Here is a 14,908-nt window from a genome sequence, read left to right on the forward strand (position 1 = left end):
CTGTGCTCTCTAAAATCACCCTGCCCATTCACTTATTTGCAGAGAGAGAGAGAGAGAGAGAGAGAGAGAGAGAGAGATAGAGAGCGAGAGAACAACAAGGACAAAGAAGCTAAAGTCACACTAGACCCAATTATGTGTTTTTCTGCTGCCTGGCCAATATAATGTTCACAGGTGAACTCTAGTGCAGAGTGAAGTCACATATGAGAAACATAAGAGAAGAGTACAGTCCACCCAGCTGATTTAGGCCCAGGGCTAAACACAGTCTGATGACCATAAGATTTTTTCTTTTTGATGTATTGTTGCTCTCTTTTGGGATAGATTTTAAAATCTCTTTATTAGTTTAGTTTATTATTTATAAGTGCTAAGTACTCTCGCACCTGCGCACCTCTCAGAATCTCTCTATGCTTATGTTCCAGTGCATAATCATAGATCTGCAGATACCATATATAAGAAATAAAACATGAGGATGTCTTTCTGTTATTATGCTCCTAAACTGTGGAACTCCACCATTATTAGATAATCAAGCTCAGTGTGCACTTTTTTTGCGAAAGGTTTGAATACATATCTCTTTAATTTAGCTTTTAATTAAGATGCTGCCTTCTTGTATCTTTTTTTTTTTATAATTTGTGTCATTCCTTCATCTGATTTTAAATTTATGCTCTTAACTTTGTTATTCAGTGTTTCTTTTCTATTATAGTTGCCAGTAACAATAACTATAATATAAGAAATTACTGTTCCATTACTGTGAAACTGTAGCACCTGTCAGTAAAGCACTTTGAACTGTCACTGGTATGAAAATTGCTCTATACATAAAGTATTATTGTTATAAAGCTATTATCATTATAAGCTACAAAAGTCACAGTAAGCAGTCTCAAAGCAGTACAGATGCTGTCACCAAATTGCAATTTTTGACAACTGCTCACACGAAAATTAGAAATAGAAACGTGAGCAAAACAGCAGCCGCGCAACTATAAGCACATTCTCAGCCTCACAGTGCGTTTTGCAGACCAACTTACTTCTCTACATTAGATACAGAAATCTAACAGCATGTCACTTCTTTGCCATTGCAAACTATCACCTTTCAAAATAGCACAACTGTAAACAATCTAATCAAACATGGCTGTCAGGTGTACAAACACTCAGGTGTTTAATTGTAAATCAACCAGTCAAGCGTAAGCGCTATAAAAAGGTAACAGGTGAGATTTTTTTTTAGTTCCTACTTTCCTTTTTGTCTTGACTGATGTTACAATGTAGAAAGGAATAAAAAAAACTGAATCAGTGCGCAGGGTTGGGATGTAATGGAATACAAGTATATACAGTAAATACATGTTGAGAAAACAAAAATAAAGTATCTGTATTCAGTCCAAAATACGTTTTGTAAAAACAGTTACACTTTACACTTTTAGAGTACTTTCCCATGAAAAAAATAATATAAAATCTATTAAAGGTGTTTTAGACTGAGCTCAGCAACAGTATAACTGGTTCAGACAGAATCAGATTAGATTTACTATACAGTAACAATTTTTTTTGTACAGTTTTGAATGAAGTGTTTCTGCTGATTGTGTGTGTGTGTGTGTGTGTGTGTGTGTGTGTGTGTGTGTGTGTGTGTGTGTGTGTGTGTGTGTGTGTGTGTCATTCCTGCTCTAAATCATGGAAAAGTATGTCACTGTGAAGAAAACCTCCTCCAACATAAAACTTCATCTTTTCAAACTTCTGGCCTCATTGCACCACTGAGCCTCAGTGACCTCAAAGAGAAAGAGTAGCAGGCAGTCATCTATCTGGAAGATGCTGTTTACTGCTGTCGGAGACAGCAGCCATGCAACCCTTCTCTTTCAGTTAAATTGCTATCAAGTGCAGTATGTATGGTGTCTCCTAGCCTCAGATGTCACATGGCACAGATGAGACAGGAACACGTGCTCATGTAGGAAAGTAGTGCAAGGCAAGCATTTTTAGACAAATTCATCAGTGTTGTCTGTGTGCTCCTCTTTACCACATTCAGTGGCACTGCTGTGGTCATTCAGCAGCTTCCTAATGTGCTGTTTTTATCCAGTATTCACGGAAAAAGAAGTCGCTTTTGAGAACTCGAGCAGGTTTGCAAATGAAAACATTGACTTGAATGTCTTTTTTCTGGATCCAGTCAGTTCAGTGCACAATTCCAGCTCTCAGGTGTTAATCACAGACTATGTGACCTTGTGAAGTATATTTGGATTGTGACCTCGTTCAAATGTTAACCACAGTCATTTATACTTGGTATTTAAATATGTCTCTGGTTAGTCTATTTTAAATCTGATTGCTACACTCTCAGAAAAAAAGGTATGACACTGTCACTGGGGCAGTACCTCTCTCGTCACTGTACTGGTACCCTCAGGGGTACATCCCAGTACCTTTAGTCAGGGAACATAATTGTACCATAATCCACTGAAATGATATTTTCTAAACTGAACTGACTCCACACACCCCGTCTCGTCTCCAGGCTATTTATTTTAATATTCTGATTTAAAATGTTTGGTTATGAAAAGGTACAAATATCTACTTTTCCATTGGGGAATGTAAGGTGCACCATCTGACCTTAAAACCACTGCTGTACCTTTGAAGGTACACTTACATTGTTTGTACCTTTATGAATGAATCATGTACCTGCATAGTACGTTTATTTCTAACAGTGTACATGGTATGTAATGTGCAAATCAGCTCATATACAACAATTACCTTGTTTTTCCTGTTCTGGTCAAAAGATGAATGGCATAATTAGCCTTCTGTATTTGTCATCGCATTTATGGACCACGTGGACTAAAACATAACGTTTTGTAGCAAGACGAGGCAAAGTAAAGATTAACTGAACTAGCTTGGGCTGCTGATGGCTACTGAATTGAGTTGACAATGAGAAAATCACATTAAGAACTGAGCTAAAAGAGCCCTGATGCCTCTATTGAGTCGTGGAAGGTCAGTGAGTTGTTTTTTATTTTTTGTTTTTTTTTGCCCCCAGATGCAGAACAACAGATGGAGGTGGGAGGGGTTTTGATAGTTGAATGTAGCTTGGAGAGATGGATGCATTTACACTTGTAGAACATCTCTCTAAAATGCATCTCAGACCACCTACTGAAGTTTGGATTGGATTAATATCTGTCTTGGGTTCATTTACACCTGATTTTTTGTGTGGATATTCAGTCAATCTTTATGTAAACTGGGAATACATTGACGGTGACCCTCATTTACAGTGTAGCCAAGCATATACAGAAAGTCAGGGAGGAAGAGAGAAGTAAGAGCAGTGCATATCGAATGTTAACAATAATAATAAAAAAAAATATTAATCTTCATAGTACAAATTAAGAGTAAAAATCTAATCAGAGTAAATTGAGAAAATTGCAACGATATTGTAACAAAGTATAATAACATAATAAATGACAAGCCAAATAGGGAAAAATAAAATGTTGAAAACAAATTTAAATAATATCTATCTGGACTTAGTTCTGATAGTCAAGATGCACGAAATAGCCAGGTATTAACAGGGTCATAGTGTCTTTAATTCTCTTGTTCTGTGGCCTCCAACAGGCTGCCAGTTTTGACACGAGATCTATAGCAGGATCTGCACAATACATTTAACAAATAGCCATGCGTACCACAGCCGTGCCATCATTAGGATCTTATGAGCCCCAGTGCAATAATAAATAAATGAATAAGTTCCAGTGGAGTGTAAACCCCAGAACTCTATGTGCCTCTGTGCTGTACGCAAACATCTGTTTACCAGATAGGCTGCTCTGGGCAAGAATTAACTAATAATCTGTCATTCTCATGCAGACGGATTCCCCAGTCTACTAACCTGACTGCAAGTGTAACGCTTTTCTTACAGTTTTTAACTGTCTACTATATGTTGATTGCTGTATTTCTGCATTTGAGACATTAGAAATCAGATGTATCAACCCAAAAGCCTACTTTCTCATTCTTTCTGAGCTGTGAGAATATTTTGGTCGAATCATTTAAGAATATAGAGTAAGTTAATGCAGTATTAGCTGCAGGCGACGTGCCCTATATTAAATTAGCTGCTCTAGTCAGGCATTTGATGAGACATTTTCCATTTCACTGTTCTGTTCAGAGTTCATAGAGAGAGACAGTGAGATCTGATCCGTCCTGATCTTATACTCCAGATAAGATGAGAAGAGTTGATAATACAGTAATGGAGGCCCACAGGTTGACGTATGGCCATTTGGAGGCCCTCCCATTAAACCTTCCGATGCAGTTATCATTGATTCTGCCTTGGCACTGGAGAGAATATGGAGTTCATAAAGGAAGACAATAGCTCCTGAATTGTGCCCAGCTTTGAAATTATTGCCTCATAATTGCAGGTTGGTGATTTGCATTCACTCTCTGGCTAGTCCTATTAACCAATTAGACGTGCTTGTTGATTTATGCGTGTGCTGATGGAAGTTGATGGCTTTGTCATGGGCCATATTGACACGTGCTAAATGCCTCCAAGCACTCTTCATTTTTATGGGAGTAGCTCTGGAGACAGGTTAACGTAACAATAATTACCAACTTTATTAATGCTTGAGTGCCGAGAAGGCACTAATTGAGATTAGCATGGTCATTTGATTAGAACGATGAGCTCAAAAATAGTTACAGCATTAGAGGGCAATTTTTTAATGTTCAGATTTATCCACTGAGAAGCCCTGGATTTGTGGAGGCTTTGTCTGATATGAGGAGAGTCTTGTTAAAATCTCTGAATACATTGATAAAGCAGACACTGAGCCATCTGATGAGTGGCAAATGAAACCTTAAAAACGGTGTGTGGCATGGCCACTGGGATTTGCAGCGAAGCCACAGATATATGAGTCAGTTTCTCTTCCCTCAACAGAAGGCCCTTTCTGATGCAAAATTGGATGCGTTCCAGATATGCAATCCTGGTGAATTTACACAGTCGCAGAATTTAATTGAGCAGCACTTTGCTTGCCTAGAAGGGGATTATTGAAGTGGTTATTTTCAGCTCAGAGCCAACATTTCAAATCACATACCGTCGCCCTGTATATTAAAGACTACATATACCTAGCTGAGTACTGATGTAAATCAATCTGACTGAAAACATACATCTGTGATGTGGATGCATCATTATTTAGCTCCACTGTACTTTGTGTCAGTGGTGGGCTTTACTGTACCCTCTCTTTTGAAGGTGGGAAATGCTTAGAAAACAAGTTCTGAGTTTCAGTTTGCTTTGCACACCATTCTGCAGTGATTATTGTGCCATACATGACATGTTCAGTAACTTAGGCTTCAGTATGATGATGACTGGTATAATACCAATTTGTAAGATTTAAAAAGACCCATATTTTACTATGCACTTACAGTATTGTGCAAAAGTTAGAAACCACCCTTTATGTGTTTAATTCCCTGTCAAAACAGCCTTTAAGTACAATTTATTATTTTTTCAATGACAGGAAAATGCAAAACACAGAAACCTCAATGACTAGGTATAAAATTAACTTCAGTATTTTGTGTGTCCATGCTTTGCCTTTTGGCAGCTTCCATTCTTTTTGGAAGACTTGCTTTCAGCTTTTTAAGGACATCTGCAGGGATATTTTCCATACCTCTTAGAAGCTGGTTACATTTTCTACTTCTCACTATTTAAGTAATCCCAAACACATTCAGTGAACTTGAGGTCTGGGCTTTGAGGTGGGCTGCTCCATTGCTCTGAAAACACCCGCTCTAACTTATGTATGATTTACATATTTTCAATTTTCTTTCAAAGTCAGCTGTTTTGTCCTATTTCTCATCACAGATGTGTTAAGAGAGGGATGAAATGTAGTTTCTGCAGGACACGCTGCTACATTTGCCATAGAACAGCAGAGCTTTGAGGAGGCAGACAATAAATACAATTAAAAACAGACAGAATATACAACTACACAACTGTTTAGCACAGGCAAATAGAGAAAACAGACCAGCTGTTGGTTTTTTGTCTGTTTCCTTTTCTCAGTAACACTTTCTGACAGCTACACATCCTTTCAGACTCATAGTATTGAGTTGTCTTCTTACAGTGGAAGGAGCTTGATTTTCTCCTCTCTCTCAAGCTGAAAGCTTTAAGTGCTGTTTATCTTATGCTGACAGTATTGGTGGTCTACCAGGTCTTACACGGTTGTTAGGAGTTCTATTTTCTGCATAGTTTTTTTTAGCATTCTTTAAGCTCCAGTTTCAAAAATTGTTTTGTTCACTTATCTTCTGACTTTATCCTTCAAGGGAATTATCTACAAATGGAAATATTTCCTGATAATGTAATCATTTGTACCTAATGCCCATTTTGATTGACAATTAAATGAAGGGTGGTCTCGGACATTTGCACAGTATTGTATAGACCAAAAGAGCTATAATATAATTCATGTTTAATTGACCCTTTTCCAGCTTCTGTTTTTCCTTTAGAATTGAAAAGGCTATTTTTTACTGCACATTTAAGACTGATATATGTATGATCTCTATTCTGATTGGCTGCCATGTGTTGTGAGCAATAATCCAGGCTAAAACAGTCTTTGGAGCATCAGCATGAATGAATGTAGCTAAACAGATAAGTGAGTATATATAAACATGTTGGTTTTTGTGACAGATGTATTGTAGTGCCCCACTACTGGCTGGTGCTGCCCTCTAGATGCTCATGCGATGTAGCCATCAGGCAATCAGGAGGATCATGGAAGGTGTGCGCCCTTAGGACAAAGGACTTAAATTTGACTTATATTGGTGTTCGTTAGTTAAAGGTATGTGGTATGTGTTTGCTGTGCTGTGGCAACCGTGAAGGTGACCTCCCCTATGCGTTTCTGGCTGGTGTTGACTAAAGAGCACTTCTTATGGTGGGAATCGTGGCCTCCTCTGCGTCTTACTCTGCACCAGTGCTACAGTACATAGTACGGGCTGCTTTCGCAGCTTAGTTTCCGTTTGGGCCATATGGATTGGAGCGTAAATGGTATGTTTTGAAACTTTAACAATGTCTTTAACATACAAACAAACTATTCTATTTCAAAAAATTGGGGAAGGTTTGGTTTTGTATGAAGTGTGCCCTGCACTGTTCTATTTATGTGAAACCATTAGTTATTCATTTTTCTTCATCACTTCAAATGAACAGGGTGTATGTGAGAGAGAGTGAGTGCCTTTTAGCTTGATTTGACTGAACAGTGAAGTGGAACAGCTCAGCGTGGCTGCTGATGTCACCAGAGAGTCCTTCCACACATCTCTGTGTCTGTAATTAATCATTAGAGGTGTGCTGCTTTACTGCCTGCTAATGTCTCCTCTCCCTTAACAACAACCGCAGGAGAGAAGCCCACCCCGTTCCAACTACCTTTAATTGCCTTTAACCCATTTACTCAAGATAGTCATAATTATTTTTGACCACGTTTTCCATATTCCCCTCCTATTCCTCATTCATTTTTTAGCTGCCACAGGCTTTATGTTGGGTGGACGAGTATAATAAAAGTGAACATTAAAGGTTACAGGCAGTGATAGAGGCCATTAACTGTGAGAGATAGCTATGACTCAGCCGTGGCCCACGCCCAGTCACTGAAGCTGCCACCTCGGCTCCATTTGCAGCTCGCTCCAGCAAGCAGCTCAGTGCATTCAGATGAGACGGTCAGTGGGGGTGTGAGGGCTTTAATGAAGGAAGTATCCGAGACCTCCACAGCACAGGAACGCTGTAACTCTGACTGCAGTGCTGAAATACTAACTCAGAAGGGACAGGATGTCATTTCGTCTGCTGCTCTTTTTTGATGCACTGTAAATGTGCATGTAGTAAACAGGTATTTTCATGGAATCAGAATAAATAAAAGCGAGCTTTAACACTTTACATTGTGATTTTGTCTGTTAGTGTGTTAGCTTAACCAATTTTAAACCTCTTCTCGAGGCAGCCTAGTATTTATAGTTTCAATCTATACCAGCTAATCAATACTTCATTAAGTTAACTCATGTGTGCTGTTTGCAGTGACTGGGGTGCTTAAGGAGAACAAAACATGTGTTCTTCTGACCATCTCACAAAATATCAATATCTTTTTTGAACCGCTTGGATTACTTTCACTGTATTAATGTTTATTATCATTTATTCTAATGTTATATAGTGCTTTCACAAGCAAAATCACACTTATTGCCAAGATAGTAATAGTTTTAAATGCTTTTCTCAGGAGTGTGACTTCTTTACACTGGGGTGTGACAATAACTTGGACAAAGGCATTTCCCTAAAGTACTTTTTCCACTTTAGCTTATGTAGCAGAAGATCACCAGACCTACAATAAGACTACCAATATACAGATAATGTAAACATGAAATGTAAGTATGTATGATTTCACAGTGCTGCAGAAAGATGTGCCACTTTTATGACGAGTGATTTTGTTTTTTTGTAGGTACCACAGTGATGACGATGACCGCTTTCGATGCAGATGATCCCAACACAGACAATGCTGTTCTACGCTACATCATTTTGAGGCAATCGCCTGAAAAGCCCTCACCCAACATGTTCTACATTGACCCAGAGAGAGGTGACATTGTGACCGTCATCTCACCCTCCCTGCTGGACAGAGAGGTACATGCTCCTGCTGGCTTTGTTGTATTAACCTGTTTTCTGTTGCCTTTTAAAATGCAACATGTTCATATCATGTTTATAAGTGGATGAAAATGATATCAGCCTTCAACTATTTACATACATTCTTAAAAACAGGTACCAAAAATGGTTCTTTGGCACAATGTCATTGGTTGAATTAAGAACTATTCTATGGATGGAATGGTTCCAGGCGAAGCTCTAAGGTGATAAAGACATTGACATCATTCAGCACCCCCAGCTCTTTTTTACACAAAATATGCATATTCATAAGTGTTCTGTGTACTTAGTAATCTCACCCAGTTAATGAGAATGCTAAGTAGACTACTCGTCAATTAGACCTGTATCAGGCCTATCTAAATTAAAACTTTAAAACAATGATCTTTACTTTCCTATCGCAAAATTGTGTAACAGTGGCAGATGGACCCAGACACTCACTGACAAGGCAGAAGTTAAGATCTTTAATAACAAAGGGTTGATCCAAAATTACAGTCAGAAAACGAAAGCCAGAAGTCAAAAACCAGAGATCCAAAAAGTGCAAGGCAGAACTCAAGGTCAAAACGGAAAAACAGATCATACACAGAAAAACAACCAGACCAAATTGAAACGCTTGGAATGCTCATAATAGAGATGATACTTCGCAAAGAGGTTCAGGAAACAGGCAGTTTAAATACAGAGGAAAACAGGTGTGCATAATTGGAGATACGGTGAAGCAGATCACTGATAGGTTGATCGGTTCGAGTCCGGAGTCATGTGAAGCAGCGAGGGGTTCTAGGAATTGCAGTTTGACTGTGTCGGCTGTAGTTCCAGCCGTGCTTTAGGGAGGCGTGACGATTGCTGCAGTGGATTGTTTCTGATTAGCCGTTTAAACATGAACTACTTTGTTATTCATTCTAAAAGTCATTGAAACATTAAGTAGAGTGATAACAACCGCTGCCACCTTGAGTGAGTAACATCCTAGATTTCTGAGCAGAAGTAGAGAGATTGTGAAAGAGGGCAGTTATTTCAACATTCATACAACGCCAGATTCCTGTCTGTTTGAATAAGGAAAGATCTAGAAACTCAAAACTGAAAGCCACATTAATGCTTAATGGTATACATAGACTATGGCGTGTGGGTGAAATAGCATACAAAAACATATTTTTCAAATTGTTCTGGCTGTTGCATTTTGAGCTATTTTATTCATTTTCCTCCAGTGAACTCTCTCCTTCTTATAATGAAGACAGTGGCAGAACCCAATGAACCTGCAGGTTCAAAACATACACTGACAGGCTTTATAAATAGCTTTATTGGGACAAGTTATTATATCATAGCTATGACTTTTGGGTGTTTTTTGGTTAGGACCAATACATTTTGACCCACCACTTTTGGAAATGTGGTGTCTGTCCTGCCTCCTTCAGATGTTTCATCATCCCTGTAAAAAACATTCGGTGCCTGCCCTTGGATAGTCCTTTAAATAATTCAGTTCAAGGGTTCTTCCGGAAACCAAACATGGTTCTTCTATGGCATTGCTCCAAATAACCCTCCTTTTTTGAAGAACCATTCATTTTAAAAGTGTGTTTCAGATGCTGCTATGTATGGCTAGTCCATGTTTTTGTTGAATCATCTACCCTTTAGATGCCTTTTTAAAGAGGGTCTGAAATTAATTGCTTCTGAGTTGTCATTGGGGGTGTGTAGGCAGGAGCGGTAGGTGTGGGAGAGAATGGAGGGATGTGCGTGGGAGTGTGTGGTGTTAGCAGCGAATGCTAATGAGAGACTGCAGGCAGTGCTTTGCCGTCTCCTAAGCAGAGCGAGACAACAGTATGATTGCTTTTTCAGTGGGGTGACGAATGCGGGAACATCAATTCGGCCCGCTGCTGGAAGAGGAATATTAGCTGTTGTCAGACACTTAGAGCATGGTTTAATTGAGGTTATACACACTTAGCCACCAGTATCGGCTGTGTCCGACAAGGCCAGCAGAAAACCCGTCAGCTGGAACACTGTACAACTCGCATGAGATAAACATCAGCATGCGTGGGTGCGCGTGTGAATGCTCATCAGTCTGAAATGAAAACTGAGGTACTCTGAAAGTATATAAATGCTGTCTGTTCTGATTTATAGTCGTCTGATTTCTTTATAGTGCGAACTGAGTGACATTTACAGACTGCAGAAGCGTAGATGCCTGTAAGGCTCCGCACTGGTGGAACTTTAGATTGACATGCAGTGTTCCCTTAAGTTCTACTGGAGGTTTTGCATTACTCCCATGAGCTCTAGCTCTGTTTCAGACAAGCGCTCATGTGTGTAACACGTGGCAGCTGCTCTACACACCGTGTTCAAGGTGACATCAGGTGCGTTAACCAGAGGCAGGTGTGAATGTGAGTGTGTATGTGTGTCTGTATCACTGTAGGCATAAAATAATATGAGGTAACACTGTTAAATAACAGGTGTGGTTGGCAGCACATAGCTACATTGTGAGCTTTCAGTGCGTCTGACCTTCTTAAATGCGCAGGTCACATTCAAGATCGACCCACTTGTGTATTTTAAGGCTACTCTATCACCTGCATTGACAGCAAATTCAGAAAAAAATTGGAAAATCAATTTCGCCACATTGAAATCCTCTCCACACCCTCTTTGTTCCAAGCATGACATTTTGTCAAGATATGCATTTCCTGGTATATATGCATTTTTTTCTCTCTCCCTTTTTTTCGCCCTGAAAGCCTGGATCAATGGAGGAGTGTAATTTCTGCCAGCTAATATCACATACTGATGAGAGTTATTTCAGTGTCTGCAGAAGTGCATTCGTATCAGTCATCAAAGAGTTGTCAGGGAAAGTCTGGGAGCCTGGAGTGAGGACACTAGATGAAATATTTTCAGCCTGAACAAGCAGACACACTCACTCAGAAAGAAAGTAACACACACTGAGGAGAAATGTACTCTGCTTGTTTCATGATCTATCTCTGCCTTTTTAGTGATGCTAAACCCCTTTAGCCCTAAGGGCTGGGGTGAGAGGTGAAATTGTAGCAATATCGTTACGCATTCAGTGAAAACACAGTATCAATACATGGAGGCCTAAACTACAGACATTTGTTGTATCCATCCAACCATCCATCATCTTCCGCTTCTCCGGGGTTCGGGTCGCGGGGGCAGCATCCTAAGCAATGAGGCCCAGACCTCTCTTTCCCCAGCCACTTCCACTAGCTCTCCAAGGGGGATTCCGAGGCGCTCCCAGGCCAGCTGGGCGATATAGTCATGCCAGCGTGTCCTGGGTCTTCCCCGGGGTCTCCTCCCAGGTGGACTTGCCTGTGACACCTCCCGAGGGAGGCGTCCAGGAGGCATCCTAACCAGATGCCCGAACCACCTCAGCTAACTCCTCTCGATGTGAAGAAGCAGCGGCTCTACTCCAGAGTCCCTCCTGGATGACCGAACTTCTCACCCTATCTCTAAGGGAGAGTCCAGACACCCTGCAAAGGAAACTCATTTCAGCCGCTTGTATTCGCGATCTTATTCTTTCGGTCATTACCCAAAGCTCATGACCATAGGTGAGGGTGGGAACGTAGATCGACCAGTAAATTGAGAGCCTTGCCTTATGGCTCAGCTCTTTCTTTACCACAACAGACCGGTAAAGAGCCCGCATCAATGCTGACCCAGCACCAATCCACCTGTCAATCTCCTGCTCCCTTGTACCATCACTCGTGAACAAGATCCCGAGATACTTGAACTCCTCCACTTGAGGCAAGAGCCTATCCCCAACCCAGAGAGGGCTCTCCACCCTTTTCTGCCTGAGAACCATGGTCTCGGATTTAGAGGTACTGATTCTCATCCCGGCCGCTTCACACTCGGCTGCAAACCGATCCAGCGAAAGCTGAAGTTCGCGGCCTGATGTCCCCATTCCAAAAGCCAGTTTCAGCAACCGAGGATCAGAACGCCAAGGCCCACGCCTTCGGACACTGCCCAATACACAAAGCACCGAACCCCTACTACTGCCCCTCAAATTTGTGGTGGGTCAATGGGAGGGGGGACTCATGTAACTCCTTCGGGACAGGGAAATGCCCAGCCACCAGACGCTCGCTGGCGAGCCCCTCCCCCAGGCCTGGCTCCAGGGTGGGCCCCGGTAACCCTGTTCAGGGCAGGGTACACAAGTCCTGTTCTTGTGTTTTCATAGGGGTTATTATGGATCACACTTTGTCTGACCTGTCACCTAGGACCAGTTTGCCATGGGAGACCCTACCAGGAGCTTTTGCTCCAGACAACATAGCTCCTAGGATCATTCAAGCACGCAAACCCCTCCACCACGATAAGGTGGTGATCCATGGAGAGGATTTGTTGTATTGAATCTTTAATATTGTAATCTGTATAAAGCGTATTGATAGCTTAGTAGGACAACAAAATTGATTGTTTTACATTGCCCTTTTTCCCCTTTCTGTTGAGAAAAGCTGTTAGGCATGATTGGATGGCCCGCACATGGGAGATCAGACATTCAGTTCCACACTCATACAGCTACGGCCATATCAGTAAGATTCCCTGTTACATTCAGCTAACATTATCAATTGCTCAGATAAGCATATCCACTAAATACAGTACTGTGCAAAAGTGAGAGATCAAAAATAACTTTATTTCATTTATAGTCAAAATGGCCATTAACTTGTTTTTTCTGGAGATTAGATAACAATTAATACACTTGCAAGGAAGGAAAAACAAGTAAGAAAAAAAACAAAAGTCTTCAAAACAGGAGTTAAGAAAATGTTACAAGACATACACAAAATGGGACCCTTAATTACTATGCAAGACCTGGTAGACCCACAAAACATTCAGCTAAGTGGTTTTCATCTTTAAGGGAGGAAGAAATCAAGCTCCACTTGCTTAAGATTTGAAAAATTCCACAAGTGTTTCTGTGCATCCTTCGACTTTGAGAAGACAACTCAACACTATAGGTCTGAGAGGATGTGCATCTGTCAAAATAAGAACACTTGCATTTCAAACAAAGAATGTTCTCAGAACAGTGACCACTCCAGAGACCTGACCAGACCTGAGCATCACTGGATTAGATTAGATTCTTTGTTGTCTTCCAAAGAGGAAATTCTTGTCTTTGTACATGTTCTGGGACATACAGGATCTGAAAATTACATACGTTTAAACACTATTAAAACAAACAAAGGCAACAGGACTCATCATAAAGCACATTTTAATGTATGAGGCCTGTACAGCAGTTACTTCCTTTGAAAGTGTGCATTAGAACATCTGTTTCAGCAGGGCAGCTTGTTAAAGGCTGATAAGGCTGAAGGTGCAAACACCAGTGCTCTGCATCTCCGGCCTGATGGATGTAAAGTGAAGACAGAATGTGTTTGCGATGATGTGGATGGTGAGAGGCAGAAATTGCATCCAGTTGGAAAAATATGGAAAAATATCCCTGCAAATTTCTTTATAAAAAACTCAAAGTAAGGTTTCTCAAAAGAATGGAAGCTGTAATAAATGCAAAGAGTGCTCACACTATATACTGAAAAGAAAAAAAAAATGACTTTGATATAAATTAGTTTTCAAGACTCTTTTTATGCTGAAACATTACGGTAAGAGGAAGTTTTTTGTGTGTTTTGCTTTAGTAAAAGTACTAAAAGTACTAAATTACTAAAAAGACAAAATGAAATTAACGAAGTGTAAACTTTTAAACTTTTTAGATGAAACAAAGTCTGACAGCTCAATTAGTCCAGTATATCATTATCCCAACATTTTGTTGAAAGCTTTAAAATCACAGTAGAATAATACTGTGGCTCAGGTCTTCTGACTGGATCGTGGGATTTCTGCCTCCACTAAGGATCTATATTTGTATCTGTACTTCATTTTCTCACCATCATAGAAACATAACTTACATATTAGCTTCATAGTAGTTACCAAGGAAGTTTTAGATGTTACAGAATAACAAAGCTTAAGATGAATAACTAAATAATAAGTCTAGGGCTAATGGAGAAACAGTTTTTTCTTCTGGCCTAAATTTATAAGTGAATGTGCACATGTACAGTATAATACATGCACACACATGCATCCAGCATGTCATGAGGCAGATGCAGGGTGGGTCAGGTGTGTGTGTGTGTGTGTGTGTGTGTGTGTGTGTGTGTGTGTGTGTGTGTCTGTGTGTGTGTGCTCTCTATGCTGTCATTCAGAACAGTATGCATGAGTAATGATGTGTTTGATGTGAGTGTTTAAAGCCTCTGCTTCCTGATGTTCCCCAGCAGCGGTGATTAATTGAATAGAACTCTGCTGCCAAAGCTTTCCACACCACTAAATCATTTATATTCTCCACTAAAGTTAGCAGAACACACTGGCCTGGCTGTATTCACTGACCCTTTCCTCTGTCTCTGACAGAATACTATAACTCGC

General features: G+C 40.3%; 1 protein-coding gene across 1 annotated transcript in view; it reads left to right on the forward strand.

Moving 5' to 3' along the window:
* Nucleotides 1–14,908, forward strand: part of cdh13 (cadherin 13, H-cadherin (heart)) — a 511,235-nt gene that overhangs the window by 323,394 nt on the left and 172,933 nt on the right. The window contains exon 8 of the mRNA XM_017689216.2: nt 8,364–8,542. Coding sequence (XP_017544705.1) covers nt 8,364–8,542 — 179 coding nt within the window. The remainder of the gene's footprint in view (nt 1–8,363; nt 8,543–14,908) is intronic.

Source organism: Pygocentrus nattereri, chromosome 7, assembly GCF_015220715.1.
Source record: "Pygocentrus nattereri isolate fPygNat1 chromosome 7, fPygNat1.pri, whole genome shotgun sequence".
In the NCBI taxonomy this organism is placed as follows: Eukaryota; Metazoa; Chordata; class Actinopteri; order Characiformes; family Serrasalmidae; genus Pygocentrus; species Pygocentrus nattereri.